Source organism: Vicugna pacos, chromosome 18 (genome assembly GCF_048564905.1).
Source record: "Vicugna pacos chromosome 18, VicPac4, whole genome shotgun sequence".
Lineage (NCBI taxonomy): Eukaryota > Metazoa > Chordata > Mammalia > Artiodactyla > Camelidae > Vicugna > Vicugna pacos.
Window position 1 is genome coordinate 19824129 of NC_133004.1, and position 12976 is coordinate 19837104.

A 12976-nucleotide genomic window follows, 5' to 3' on the forward strand; every position below is an offset into this window, starting at 1 on the left:
CAGAAAAGTTTGAAGTCGTCACTGAACTCCAACCCATACCCAGCAGCCTTTCCACCCCTTCTCAGCAGCCAGGTCCTCCCCAACCTGTGATCACACAAGTGATGACACCTGGATGAGGAGGTCCGGCGACAGGGTCACCCTGGAGGCTGGTGGGTGTCTCCCACGCGGGTGGGGTGACCGTGGGCGAGGTTCTGGGAAGTGGGGAGCAGCGCTGCCCGTCACAGTGCTCAGAACACGGCTGTGTGATATTAGCATAAAGCCCTCCCCGATGGACCCCTGCTGCCATTCTCACTGTCACTGCCAACAGTCCAGCGGCTTCTCCGTGGCCCGGGGCACAGGCACTTGAGCGAGGACTGAGGGGCGTGGCGCTATCACCATGACGCTCCAGTTTACGTTAACGTGCACGTGTTCCGGAAGTGAGTTCCTTCCATAAAATTAGAAACATCTAAATGTATACGTGCCTTTCAATAATCACTCTGCTATAAATACTATTGGTTTGCACTTAATTTTAAAACTGTAAAAATCCTAGGAATTTCTCACTACTAGATAAATGCTCACTTCATAAGTACTAATTTCAGAATATGAAACAATATATTTACGTACTATGGATTAACAATAGACTGATATGAAATACTCTGTTCACAGTACACATATAAAGCTTCATATTATCGCATATTAAAAACATGAACCTAAAAGCAGCTTATAGCAACTCAGAACATCTGCCTCTCAATTCCTTGATCTACAAAGTGCTTCACGGGACTGAATTCCCAGGATCCGGTCACAGTAGTGTCAGGCCCGCCAAGCCCCAAGGGGCCATCAGGGTTTGCGAGGACAGTGCAAGACCGTGGAGGGGCTGCCCAGGGCCAGGGTCCCGACATCGGTGGCACTAGGATGTGGGCAGCGAGGCGGCTGTCACCATGGCAGGGGCTGGCCTGTACAGCAGGGGCACTCGGGTGCGCCGGCTGCGCACGGCTCACAGAGCACACGGTGCTGGCAGGGCCGCAGGACGGTGCCGCGGGCCCGCTCCCCGCACACCACGCACTGCTTCGCTCGGAGCTGGAAGATCACCTGTGGGGGAGACATGGTTAGGGGTCCTCCCTACCACCGCCCCAGCCTGGCCTGGCTGGAGGAGGAAAGCCAGGGGTGGGGGCCCATGAGGACATCTGAAGATGACTGGCCTGTCCCCCTGGCTACAGTGAGCGGGCAGGGGACATGCAGAGCAGGGTCAGGCTAGGGTAGACTCCCCTCCCAGGGGCTGCCCAGGAATGAAAAGATGGGGTTGGAGGTGCTTCATTGTGAGAACCCTGGGAGGAGGATGGGCTCCTGGCGCTGGAGCCATCCATGCAGCGTGGGAAGGGGTGGACAGGCAGGCAGCCACAGGGAAGGGGTGGGCCAGGATGGAGGTCCATGGACACCAGGATTGGGCTTCAAGGGACCCTGAATCGGGACCCAGCCCTCCACCCAAGAGCAGCCAAAGCCTGGGAGGCAGTGGCTGGGAGAGTGGTGAGAGATGTGCATCGCAGCTGCCTGGGCTACGGGCCATGGAGTGGGACTGTGCGTGAGAGGCAGGGCCATGGTGGAAGATTCCCCACTGAGCTGAGGGCACTGAGTTTCATGTTGCACCAGAAATGTGGTAGAATGAGCAGCCAAGGGGGTGAACAGAGACCCTGGAGGGCAACCCAGGGAGGGGGCCCAACACCACCAGGGTTCCAGCCGCATAGGGTGGATGGCATCCCCTGTCCGGGAGGGCATGGCTGGAGAGGCGAGGAGCGGATAGGTCCCTCCTCCCTCCGTGCACAGCCCTCAGGTTCCCCAAAAAACCACAGCCAGCACTCACTCCATCAACCGCTTCCAAATCCAGGCGCAGCTGACTCTGCAGCGAATGCAACTTTGGCAGGGGGATGGTGCCAATGTCAGTGCAGCCACATAGGCCGGGAAGCACGGAGGACAAGCCCCGGCCCTCCAGCTCCTCCTGCAACCGCTGGAACTGGGCTTCCACCTCCTCCTTCTTCTGTAGTGCCAGCTGCCGGGCGCTGTCAGCCGCGAGCGCCCGCTCCTTGGCCTCCTTGGCCTCCCGCTGCCACGCATCACAGGCCTGAAACCCAGGGGCTGCAGCAGTCGGGGCCAGGCTGGAAGCCCTCGCGTGCCCCCAGCCCCCCATTTCAGTGGCCCCTCCTCAGGCTCACCTGCTTCACCTGCTGCCAGGACTCCTCCCACTGCCTGATCTTCCTCTTGGCCTCGTCCAGCTGCCGCCGGACCCGGGCCAGCTCGGCACTGTTTGGACTGGCGCCTGAAGAGGATGCAGGGCCAGTGTTCAGGATGGGGGATGGGCTGGGAGAGAAGCTTCCAGAAACAAAGTCCCAGATGCTGCCGGGGACGCCATTCAAGCCTGTATATGGAGAAGACAGGTGTCAGCCCAGTCATGCTGGGACATCACAGACACCCCCTGGCAAGCTTTGGGGACCCCAGGCTCCACTGACAACAATGCCTGCGCTGATCTTTCTATCAGAAAAGGAAACGAGTTCCAGGTTTCTGCAGTGATGCTCAGACTCTGGTTCCAGACCCCTCATGCACTTAGAATCTGGAGAACCCCAAAGAGCTTTTGCTTACATGGATGACATCCAGTAACATATATGGCATCAGAAATTAACATTTAAAAATACATACTCTTTTTAACACAGATCACATAAGATAAATAACATTTTTCAGTGAAGTTTAAACAAGGAACAGCTGTTTCCTGTTTTTGCAAACTCATCTGCTGCTGTGTTCGATCTCTGGTGACATCACACTCCCTGAGGCAGCCTGAGAAGCTCCACATGAGTGAGGCAGATCCAACCAGTGTCTCAGAGTCCCTGACACCCCACAGAGGCTGGCTGCGCCATGGCCACCCCACAGGGGCCCCCGCTCACCAAAGGAGTTGTAGGAGCCGCCTGAGGGCCCCAGCACTCTGGGCTCCGACTTGAGGGGTGGCGGCTGCTGGGGGGGCGTCATGGCCGAGGAGACGAGCGGCCCCGACAGAGACTGGGAGAAGGAGCCAAGTGGGGAGGCAGACAAGGATGACGAGGAATGCAGGGACGGGGAGCGGGGTAGACAGCCCGGGATGGCCACAGGCGCCGAGCCCCCTAGTGACCTCTGACCTGCATGGAGCAGAGGAGCCGGGTTAACAGGAGGCAGCCTCCACTCCGGGAAACACCCAGCACTGCCCTAGCAGGGGAGCAGGTGGACACGGGGTCGGGGGGCTGCTGGGCGGACTGGGGGGCTCCCCTGCCCAGGTGAGATGTGGCCACACCCCTCTGTGCTCAGACACAGTGAATGATTCAGCAGGGGTCCTGGCAGAGGCCAGACACCCACGAGCCCTGCCTAGCCCACCTATCCATGGGCACGGTGGTCCCAGTACTTTCAGGGCCCCCCTAGAAATGGTTTATTGTAATATCAGAAGAAAACGATGAACTCTTAGGTCGAAGAAAATGACTCTATTTAACGTTAGCATATACGTCCTTATGCCAACACAGTGGTGAAACCTCCTCAGAAGGGCCATGAAGGCCTGACCCCCAATATCTCTGTAGGGGCTGTGGGGAGGAGGGGTCAGGGGAGGGCACAGGGAGGGAGACGGCCCCTTCTACCCTAGAACCACTTAAGGACTCAACAAAGGGAAGGCTTGGCCGGCCCAGGACAGCCCTGGAAAGAGCGCCAGTCGCAGGCATTACCTGTTGGTCCAAGGTCACCACCGTCATGCTCTTCCAGCTCCTTATCAAGGGGTGCAAGGTTTATGTCACCAAGGTGAAGGTCTAGGGCAGATCCTGTGGAGCAGAACCAACGTCACCACAGGAGACAAGAGAGCCTCGGCAAGAGGAGAGCATGGGCGGTGAGGACTCGCCTGGGCTCAGAGCCCATGGACCTTGGGCCCCAGCAACATAGCCCTGAGCTCACTGACTTTACATCCCTAATCATTTGGAAAAATCTGACCAAAGTAAATATGCTTGACTAGTAAAGAAAATTCCAGGAGTGTGATGTCCATGAGAAAGCAGCTCACAGACAACTCAGGCAGCATTCACGCTGACCTCCTTGGCCAGGTCACAGCAGAGACCTGCATCCCAGCCTCCTCCTGGGGAGCCGAGCTGGGTCCCACCCGCCGGCAGGGCCATTTCCATCCAGTTCTGTTGGAGACCCCAGTACACTCCAGGCCTGTTTGTTAAAGGGACAGGGGAATGGAATGTGGGCCCCTCAGCACTGGCCCCCCACCTCCCTAAGCTTTCCTGAGAAACCCTTTCCTGCAGTTTGGGGCTGCCCTCTCCCCTCACCCTGTCCCCACCTGACACTCTTCTATTGGGGCTCTTTGCCCTGGGGTCCTGGTGTTGAGCAAGCTGTCCTGGGGTAGCTGAGGTCAGACCTTCCAGCCCCCAAAGCTGGAGCTTGTCTTGTAAGTTCTTACAGCCCCACAGGGGCAGCTCAGGGAAGGTGTAGCCGTGGAACTGAGGACCAGGGGCGGGGCCACAGGAGCTCCTGGGACATACCTGGGGTCTGGCACCGCCTTCCCAGCACAGTCACAGCCACATCCACAGAAGACGGTGGTGGCATCGAAGACACAACACACAGGTGTTGGGCCACACTCAGCACCTTTCTCCTCCCACCCCACCTCTGGGGTCTGCTCTCCCTCCCTGCACCCCCTCCAGGAGGCAGGTAGGCCTCTCCTGTGTGGCCAAGTCCTGTCCCCATTGCTGGCTGCAGGCCCCCCCGGCCCCCCACACCCTTCCGGTGACACCTGGTCAGTTGCATCAAGTCCTGTTTCAAGAGGCCACAAAGCTACCCCTGCCCCCAGCCCAGGGGTGCATGACAGGGACCCTCATCAGAACCTCCAGCTCTGAGTCAGCCAGCCTGGCTTCTGGAGCCTTTGGCCTCTGCCCCACCCCCAGCCGCCTGGTGCCAAGTGTCAGAATCCCTGGACAGCATCCGACGAGTGGCATCAAATCAGACCCGCTCGGGAGAGGACTGCTCGGTTCTGACCACGTCTGCCACCAGGCTCAGCCAGACCCCAGGAGCAGAGGCCAGAGCAGCAGGGAAGCTGAGTGGCTCTGAATGGCTGCATTCAAATCTAAGAATCAGCAGGGCAAGGAGAAGAGATGGTGGCTCTCAGGACAGAGGGACCAACAGCTGGCAAGGGGGTTGTTGTCTTTTAAATGAAAGACACATTTACTGCACTTACTGGGAAAAATGGGATAGGAGTTGTGTGACTTCTGAGGAAAGTCGAGAGCTGACAGAAGGGTGGTGACAGGGAAAAAAGATTATTCCAAGCCCTTCAGGGAGACAGCAGGGCAGGGGGCCCAGGGGCACACCCACCTCTGGCCTGCACAGGCCTCCTGCCCTCCTGGGGCTCCCTCTGGTGGCGCCCCTCCCTGGCCCTGCTTCTTCACCCTTCTTTGCAGCAAGTGCCTCTCACTCGCCGGACAGCCTCTTCCCAAGGTCCAGAAGGGCAGGGGCACTTGTGTTCCAGGGCCACCAAAACCAAGCACCATACGCCAGGCAGCTTCAAACAACACAAATCCACTCTTGCAGTCTGGAGCCAGAGGCTGAGGGCAGGGTGCACAGGACTGGGCTCCCTCTGAGGCTCCAGGAACCCTCCTTTCCTGCCTCTCCTGCTTCTCGTGGTGCTGGCTATCGCTGGCTTGTGGACGCATCACCCCCACTTCTGCCTCTGTCCTCACATGGTATTCCCCCCCCCGTCTCTGTCCAAATTTCCTTCTTATAAGGACACCAGTCATACTGAATTAGGGCCCATCCTAATGACCTCACCTTTTACCTTGATTACATCTGCAAAGACTTGTTTCCAAGTAAGATCACACTCCCAGGGACAAGGGGCTTAGGGCTGAGGCTTCTCTTTACCAGGGGAGGGGAGGACATAATTTAACTCTCAACAATCGGGACCACCTAGACCCCCCCCCTCCTTATGCACCCATCCTCTCCAGGTTGTGCTCCGGTGCTTGAACGGTCACCTCTGCAGACCTAGGGCCCCAGAGCTCTCAGGACCTCTCCACAGATGGCCCTGTCTCCTGCTGTCAACTCAGCACAGAGGTGCATTCTCTGGCTCCCACCTGCTTCCCGGGACCTGACCAGAGGCCCTGCAGCCCCTCCCTCCAATCTGCACTTTGTCTACCCACTCCTTTGTGCCATCCCCAGTTTCCATCTCACTCCTCCAACTGCTGCCCCAGGCCCTGTCCTCCAACCCTGAGCTGTGCCCCTAAACCCATCTGGTCAAACACAGCCCTCGACCCCCACCTGTCCCTCTTCCCTACTCTGCCCGGGGCCACCTCCTGGCCCTGTCATCCTCCTTGGGAACCTGGCAGCCCCTCCGTGCCTGGTCTTGTGTAACACTAATCTGCAGAGGCCCCAGACATCCCTCAGGAGAGGCCCAACTGCAGCATCAGCCCCTTATGAAACTCTGCCCTCAGGTGCCTCTCTTGACCTAGTGCCCCTGGGCCACGTGCTCAGCAGAAGCCCAGCAGGAGTGCTCAGCTCCTCCTCCCTCCCTCCATACCAGTCAAGGCCCCAGGCTCCGGCCATCTCTGCAAGCTGCCCCCTCACCCCGAGTCCCAAAAGTGACTTTACTGTGATGCCAACCCCTTCATGTCACGAGTCTTGCTTCCCAAAAAGAACACACCCCTCTGTGTGCTGGTCCATACTTCCCAGCAGGACCTTGCCCCACCCTGCCCCCAGCAGCCTTCCCACCCCAGCAATGGCTCCTCTTTTGTCCTCAAGCCACAAAACTGCTATGGGCTACAGCCTGGTGCAGCTTCCATTAGTCCCACTAGTCCTGAGAAAACTCCTGCTCAGCCTCCAAAATCCTTCTCAGAATGGCTCGCTGCCCCATTTCTGCATGACACTCAGACTGTGAGGTCCAGCAGGGACCCGGACCACCGCTGGCCAACGTGCAGACTCACACACTAGAGCCAGCACCCTGACCTGACCAATGCACACCTCCCCTGCCACCACCTCTCCACGCTCCCTAGGCTGGCCTAGCCCATCTCCTCTGCCTGGGGTCCCAAGCTCCTGTCCTGGACATGCTGGTCAGCCGGGCCTCTGCACCTGGGGTGGTGGGATCAGGTGAGAGGTGGTTTGCTCAAAGCAGACAGAGGTCCAGAGATACTTTTTGAATAACAAAGTCACATAAAAAATTAAGGGATGGATAGATGGCCAGAAACAAACTGAGGACAGGAGCCTTTTCTCACTTTGAAGTTATTCCGTCCCACTCCCCCACCCCCACCCCATGACTCAGCATAAAGGGGCACCCCTGTTGCCCTGCCCCTCTCCTCCCAGGTGCACAGCAGGCACAACAGGGCCCAACCGTCACCTGACAAACCACAGCCTGTGTTCAGCCTGCAGGGCGGTCACAGCTGCTCCCAGGAGGTGTCCTGGCCCACTTTTTCTCCAGCACTATTTCTCTTGTCCTACTACACCCCTCACTGTACCCGAGGTCAGACCCAGGTCTTCTGAGATGTTCTCCTAATGGAAGAACTGACTTTTAACACTCAAAATCGACGTGAACTGAGTTACATAAACTGTGCCACCTGACCCAGAACTCGTCTTGCCAAAATACCAGGAACTGCCCAGATGTTAATGAGAAATTAGTTAAAAGCTGCTGAGTAATGGCCCTGGCAAAGCTCTGTTCCTGACATGACACAGCACATTCAAGAGGTGCCTAGGTCTCCCGGGATCAGGAGACACAGGAGGACAACACATACACAGCACAGAATCAGAGGCCAGAATGAGGAACTCCTGAAGTGGGGTGCTCCCCTGCACCCACCCTGGCCAGGATGCCCCCTGGCGGGCTGTCCTTCCCCGAACCAGAGGATGGAGAAGCACCTGGCGAACCGGCTCACTACTAGTCAGAGCTTCCGACAGTGCAGGCGGCGATTCACAGCAAGATAAGGCAGGAACCCAGTCCTAACACGGGAGCAAGAGACCCACCTCCACTAGGTGATGCAGGCTTCCCTGGAGAAGCCCGCGGCTGGCCCCCACGCAGGGAACCTGCAGGCGCTTCTGTAGAGCAGGTTTCTAAAGAGGGGGTGCTCGCGTTCACCTCACTCTGCAACCCTTAAGATCCTGGTACCGATGCCTGGGTGTGCACCTGGCTCGGGGTGCGGGGAGCACAGGGAAGGTAGCGGGGTTGGGAGATGAGAGGGAGAAGCACCTCACCTGGGAGGAGTTGGCCCACCTGGAGCGGGGGGACGGAGAAGCCGCACCTGGAGTAGGGATGCGCACGCCCCGTCTGCAGCTCCAGGGAACAACCCGCACCCTAACGATGCTGACTCACCGTCCGCCGCTGCGGCGGCCTCCGCCGCCGCCGCCGCCGCCGCCGCCGCCGCCGATTCAAACGCGCCCCGGGCCCCGCCCGCCCCGCGTCGGCCCCGCCCCCGCCATGCTCCGCCCCGCGCCGGGCCTGCCCCTGGTGACGCAAGCCCTAGCTTGACCGCCCCCGCCCGGAAACCGTAGACGGCCCCGCCCACGCCGCACCTGGCTGGGGCAGGGTTCGCAGGTACGCGTGTACGGGGCCCCGGGGCTCAGAGTCCTCCGAGCCCCGCCGCGTCCCCAAGGCTCCGTGTGGGAGCCCTGGCAGGACGCGCCACCTCCCATCACCAGCACCTGCCCCTCCGTGCGCTGGGAGGCGGCGGGGTAGGGGCTGCTTCGTTCAGGGAAAGTAGAGGTCTCCGCACAGAAGCTCAGAGCCCAGCACCGGCCGACTGCTCCTACCCTGCCCACCTGCAGCGGCTCCGGCCAAACCCCACTCAGGTAAAACCTCGATCAACCCAACGCCATGCGGGTCAGGCTGTGACCCCTGCCCCCAGAGGTCACCTAGAGTCAGCTGCCCACAGGCCCGGGGCCAGTGCCTTCTGCCTCCACAGCTGATCTAGCCTCACCGCCCTTTGCTGCCAGCCACACCCGCAATGAGCTCCAGAGGTTCGAATCTGTCTGTATGAAGTGGACGGCAGTGGCCCTGAAATGACTCCATGAATCCATTAAATACAAAATGTCTGGAAATAGCACCTGTTTGTTTTAGAGTTACCCTTTCTATTCATGCAGTGTGTTAGCAAGGATACAACCTGAATGAAACTACAAGGAAAAACAATCCGGTCTACACCTGTTAGCCCAAAGCTGGTGGTATGCACTCTGGGTCGGTGTCCCAGCAGTAGAAAGCCCAGCAAGGGCCCGCCTCCTGGGGCCAGAGGGCAGTTCTGAGGATTCCGTTATTCCCACAACTGGGGCTAGTGTTACTGGTGCAGCCAGGTGTCCACCACCTGTGGCCTGAGGGGACCCCAGCTGGCACCGCCCGGCCCACCAGCTCCACTCTTTCCTGCACTTTCACCACAGCCCCCACCTGGGCTCTGCACCCCAACCCAGGTCCAATCACATTGGTTATCAGTTCACAAACCCTCAAGGGCTCCCAGCAGCCAAGGCAGCTGGCAGCTGCGCTCACTGCCTTGTGACCTCTTCCCCACTCCCCACCCTTGTCACTATCTCCCACCTTTGGGTGCCTTTGCTGCCCCTCCATGACCCCTATATTTCATTTCTCTGAAGTCTCCTGTCTCCATGGCCCTGGGCTGGGTGACACTGCCTGCTCTGCCTTGCCTGATGGGGCCCATACAGCTGCCCCACCCAAGGGTTCTGCAACCCAAGGCTCCCAGCGAGGCAGGCGTTTCCACGTGCAATACAGCCAATTGGTAGATGACCGAAGCTGCTTTTCTACAATAGGAGAGTCCCCAGTGTGAACCGGAAACTGTCCTGAGAAGTGCACAGAGGAGCTGGGGAAATGGAAGCAGAGCCCTGGACTTACCTGGGACTGCCTCGACAGCACTGCCAGTGGGGTCGAGCAGGTGGGAACGGGCCGAGAGGGCGGGCAGAGTGGTGGGCGAGGAGCCGCCTGAGCCAGTGCTGGATGCCAGGCTGGATGCCACACTGGAACTCACGCTGGGGGCGAGCGGGTGAACCACGGCCAACACCGCCAGGTGGCTCTGTGTAAAGACACAAGAAGGTGAGCTAGTGGCCTGTTCAGGGACAGGAAAGTGACAACGCAGTGACAGAGGACCTGTGGGGGAACAGAAACTACAGAATCACGATGGATGGGCTGCCCAACTTCTATCCCCAAAACAAAACAAAGAACATCGACTATTTTTCCAAATACTCTAGAGGGGCCTTCAATATCTGGTTAGTTTCAACGACCGTGACAGCAGAATCAAGAGCTGTTGATCACCCAGGGACGGGAACAAATGCATCTGGGAAGCGTCTCATCTAATGGACTGTTCTGCAGAAAATGATGTTCAAAAGCAGATGTGGCAGTAGAGAAAACACCCAGCACAGAAATGAGGAGAGTGCCAGCCATGCTTCTGAAAACATCGATGAAATAATCCTACGACCCTGTCATCCAACAAAAGAAAAAGACCGGGGCAATTCATATTATCTTTATTTGAGAGAGAACAGATTATAAGAAAAAGAAGAGGCACAACCTTGGATAAACAGCCAGTAATGTGGAGGGCTCTGTGCACAGAAATACACATGATAAAAATGGAGCAGGACAGAGCTACAAAGCCAGACCTCAGAGCTTTCCATACCATGACAGCCATGTCTGAAATGCACACTCCAAGGTCATCAGGAAATGGAGAGTCAGAAGCTATTTTAAAGTAAAATGGTATGATGTCTGGGTAATGCCTTGAAGTAATACAGGAAAAGCTAACCTTATGTGTAGAGGGGTTTGTAAGACCAGGTACAGGGGCTGGGGTTCCCCATGAAATTTCCAGAGTAAAAAGGAGTATCACTGTACAGTTTGTAGGAGAGCAACCTGGCACAGGATGGTTTCGCATTGTGCATTGTGCCCTGAGGTCCCCTTCTTGGCATTCACCATCTCCCCCTCAAAACTGGCTTTGCTCAAGAGAGGCCCCAGATGACAGCCCAGTGGTCCATCACTGCACAGAGACCCTGGAACTGGTTACCATTGTGTGTCTGAGGCTAAAATTTAAAAACAGCAACTCAAACAAGAGGTCCAGAGAGAAACGTCCCCCAGCTCTCCCTGGGCCCACCTACCTGCTCATCCACAACTGAGCTTTCCTGTCCCTCCAGCTGTGGTAAAGGTGACCACAGCCCACCCCACCTCCCTCCACAGGCGAGGCAGGAACAGCAGTAACCTACGCACGGCACTGCAGACACCGCACGTTAAACCCCACACGTGGAGACTGGCTGGGAGCCACCGGCCTGAGGCACTCGCTGGGACTTCACCCACCCAAAAACGTCACACTGTAGGAGCATGTGCCCCCTTGAAGACATCAGGTGATACTTTATCCTGAAAACTGATAACAACATCCTGGTTGGTCCTTTCCCTGAGGCCACGATAGTTACAGACATACTAAGATGGGCAGAACCCACATGGGAACCCCATCACTGGGGGAGTCAGATGTGACACAGTGAGATGCGGACCATGCCCCCTCCATATGATTTGTCTGCCTGGTTTCTTACTTTTTTTCTTCTTAAGGTTTAATCATTTATGGTTTCAATTTTTTTTGTACTTTTTCTTTTAATAGAGGTACTGAGGATGGAACCCAGGATCTCATGCATGCTAAGCATGTGCTCTATCACTGAGCTATATACCCAACCCGCCTCTTTCTCTTTTATTGTAGTAAAATACACATAACATAACATATACCATTTTAACCATTTTTAAGCACACAGTCCAACAGCATTAAGCACATCCGCACTGTTGTCTCCAGAACTTTTTCATCTTCCCAAACTGAAACTTTATCCCACTAAATGCTCACCTCCCACCCCCTCCACCAGCCCCTGGAACCCACCCTTCCATCTTCTGTCTCTATGAATTTGACAGCTGCAGGAACCTCCTGTAAATGGGATCATACAGGATTTGTCTTTTCTGTCTAGCTTATTTCACTGAGCATTAATGTCTTTGCTTGGAAAAAAGTGTTTGTATCGCCCCCAAAATATGAATGTTCCAGTCCTAAACTTTAATGTGACCGTATCTGGAAATCAAACCATTAAGGAGGTGACCAGTGTGCTTCTAAGATAAGGAACAGACTCCAAGGATGCACAGGCACAGAGGGAAGGACATGTGAGCAGAAAGCAAGACACCAGCCATCTGCAAGTTGAGAAGAGAGGATCTGCAGAAACCACACCTGTCTACGCTTTGATCCTGGGCTTCAAGCCTCTAAAATTGTGAGAAAATGAACTTCCAGGATTTTAGCCAGCCAGTTTGGTGCTCTGTTATGGCAGCCTGAGCTAACAGTCTTCGAGGTTGATGCACGTGTCAGGAGTTCCTTCCTTTATTGTGGCTGAATAATATTCCACTGGCTGGACAGACCACATGATGCTTCTGCCAATGGGCATGTGGGCTGTGCCCACCTTCTGGCTTTGTGAATAATGCAGCTGTGAACATGAGAGCATGACTACCTCTTTGAGATGCTTGCGATTTGCTTGAGTACATACCCAGAAGTGAAAGGTCTGAATTGTAAGGTGATTCTATTTTTAATTTTTCAAGGACCTGCCATACTGTTCTCCACAGCAGCTGCACCACTTTACATTCCCACTAGCAGCACACAACAGCTTCCATTTCTCTGCATTCCTGCCAGCTCCTGTTATTCTCTTTCTCCTTTTTTACTTTTAAATAGTAGCCATCCCCTAAAGGGTGTGAAATAGTACCTCCTAGTGGTTTTGGTTTACCTTTCCCCCATGACCTGTGATACTGGGCATCTTTTCCTATGTTTATGGGCTGTTTGTGTATCTTCTTTGGAGAAATGTCTACTCAGTTCCTTTGCCCATTTTTTAATTGGGTGGCTTGTTCTGCTGATGTTGAGTTGTAGGACTTCTAGGTTCTGAATATCAACCCCTTATCAGAGACGTAATTTGCAGAGATTGTCTCCCATCCTGTGAGCTGCCTTTTATTCTGTTGACAGTGTCCTCTGATGCACAGATTTTCAATTTCGAT

At 56.0% G+C, this 12976-nt stretch overlaps 1 protein-coding gene across 9 annotated transcripts in view; it reads right to left on the bottom strand.

Moving 5' to 3' along the window:
* Positions 1 to 572: 572 nt before the first annotated feature.
* UNKL (unk like zinc finger) overlaps positions 573 to 12976 on the bottom strand; it is a 38358-nt gene continuing 25954 nt past the window's right edge. For 5 of the 9 annotated variants that reach the window (XM_072942364.1, XM_072942362.1, XM_072942361.1 and 2 more), the window contains 6 exons: positions 9827 to 10004; positions 3708 to 3800; positions 2910 to 3137; positions 2187 to 2389; positions 1838 to 2095; positions 573 to 1068 (listed from right to left, as the gene is read on the bottom strand). In XM_072942364.1, the coding sequence (XP_072798465.1) occupies positions 913 to 1068; positions 1838 to 2095; positions 2187 to 2389; positions 2910 to 3137; positions 3708 to 3800; positions 9827 to 10004 (1116 nt within the window). In that variant the 3' untranslated portion in view covers positions 573 to 912. The other 4 variants (XM_072942363.1, XM_072942369.1, XM_072942367.1 and 1 more) reach the window with 4 other exon arrangements.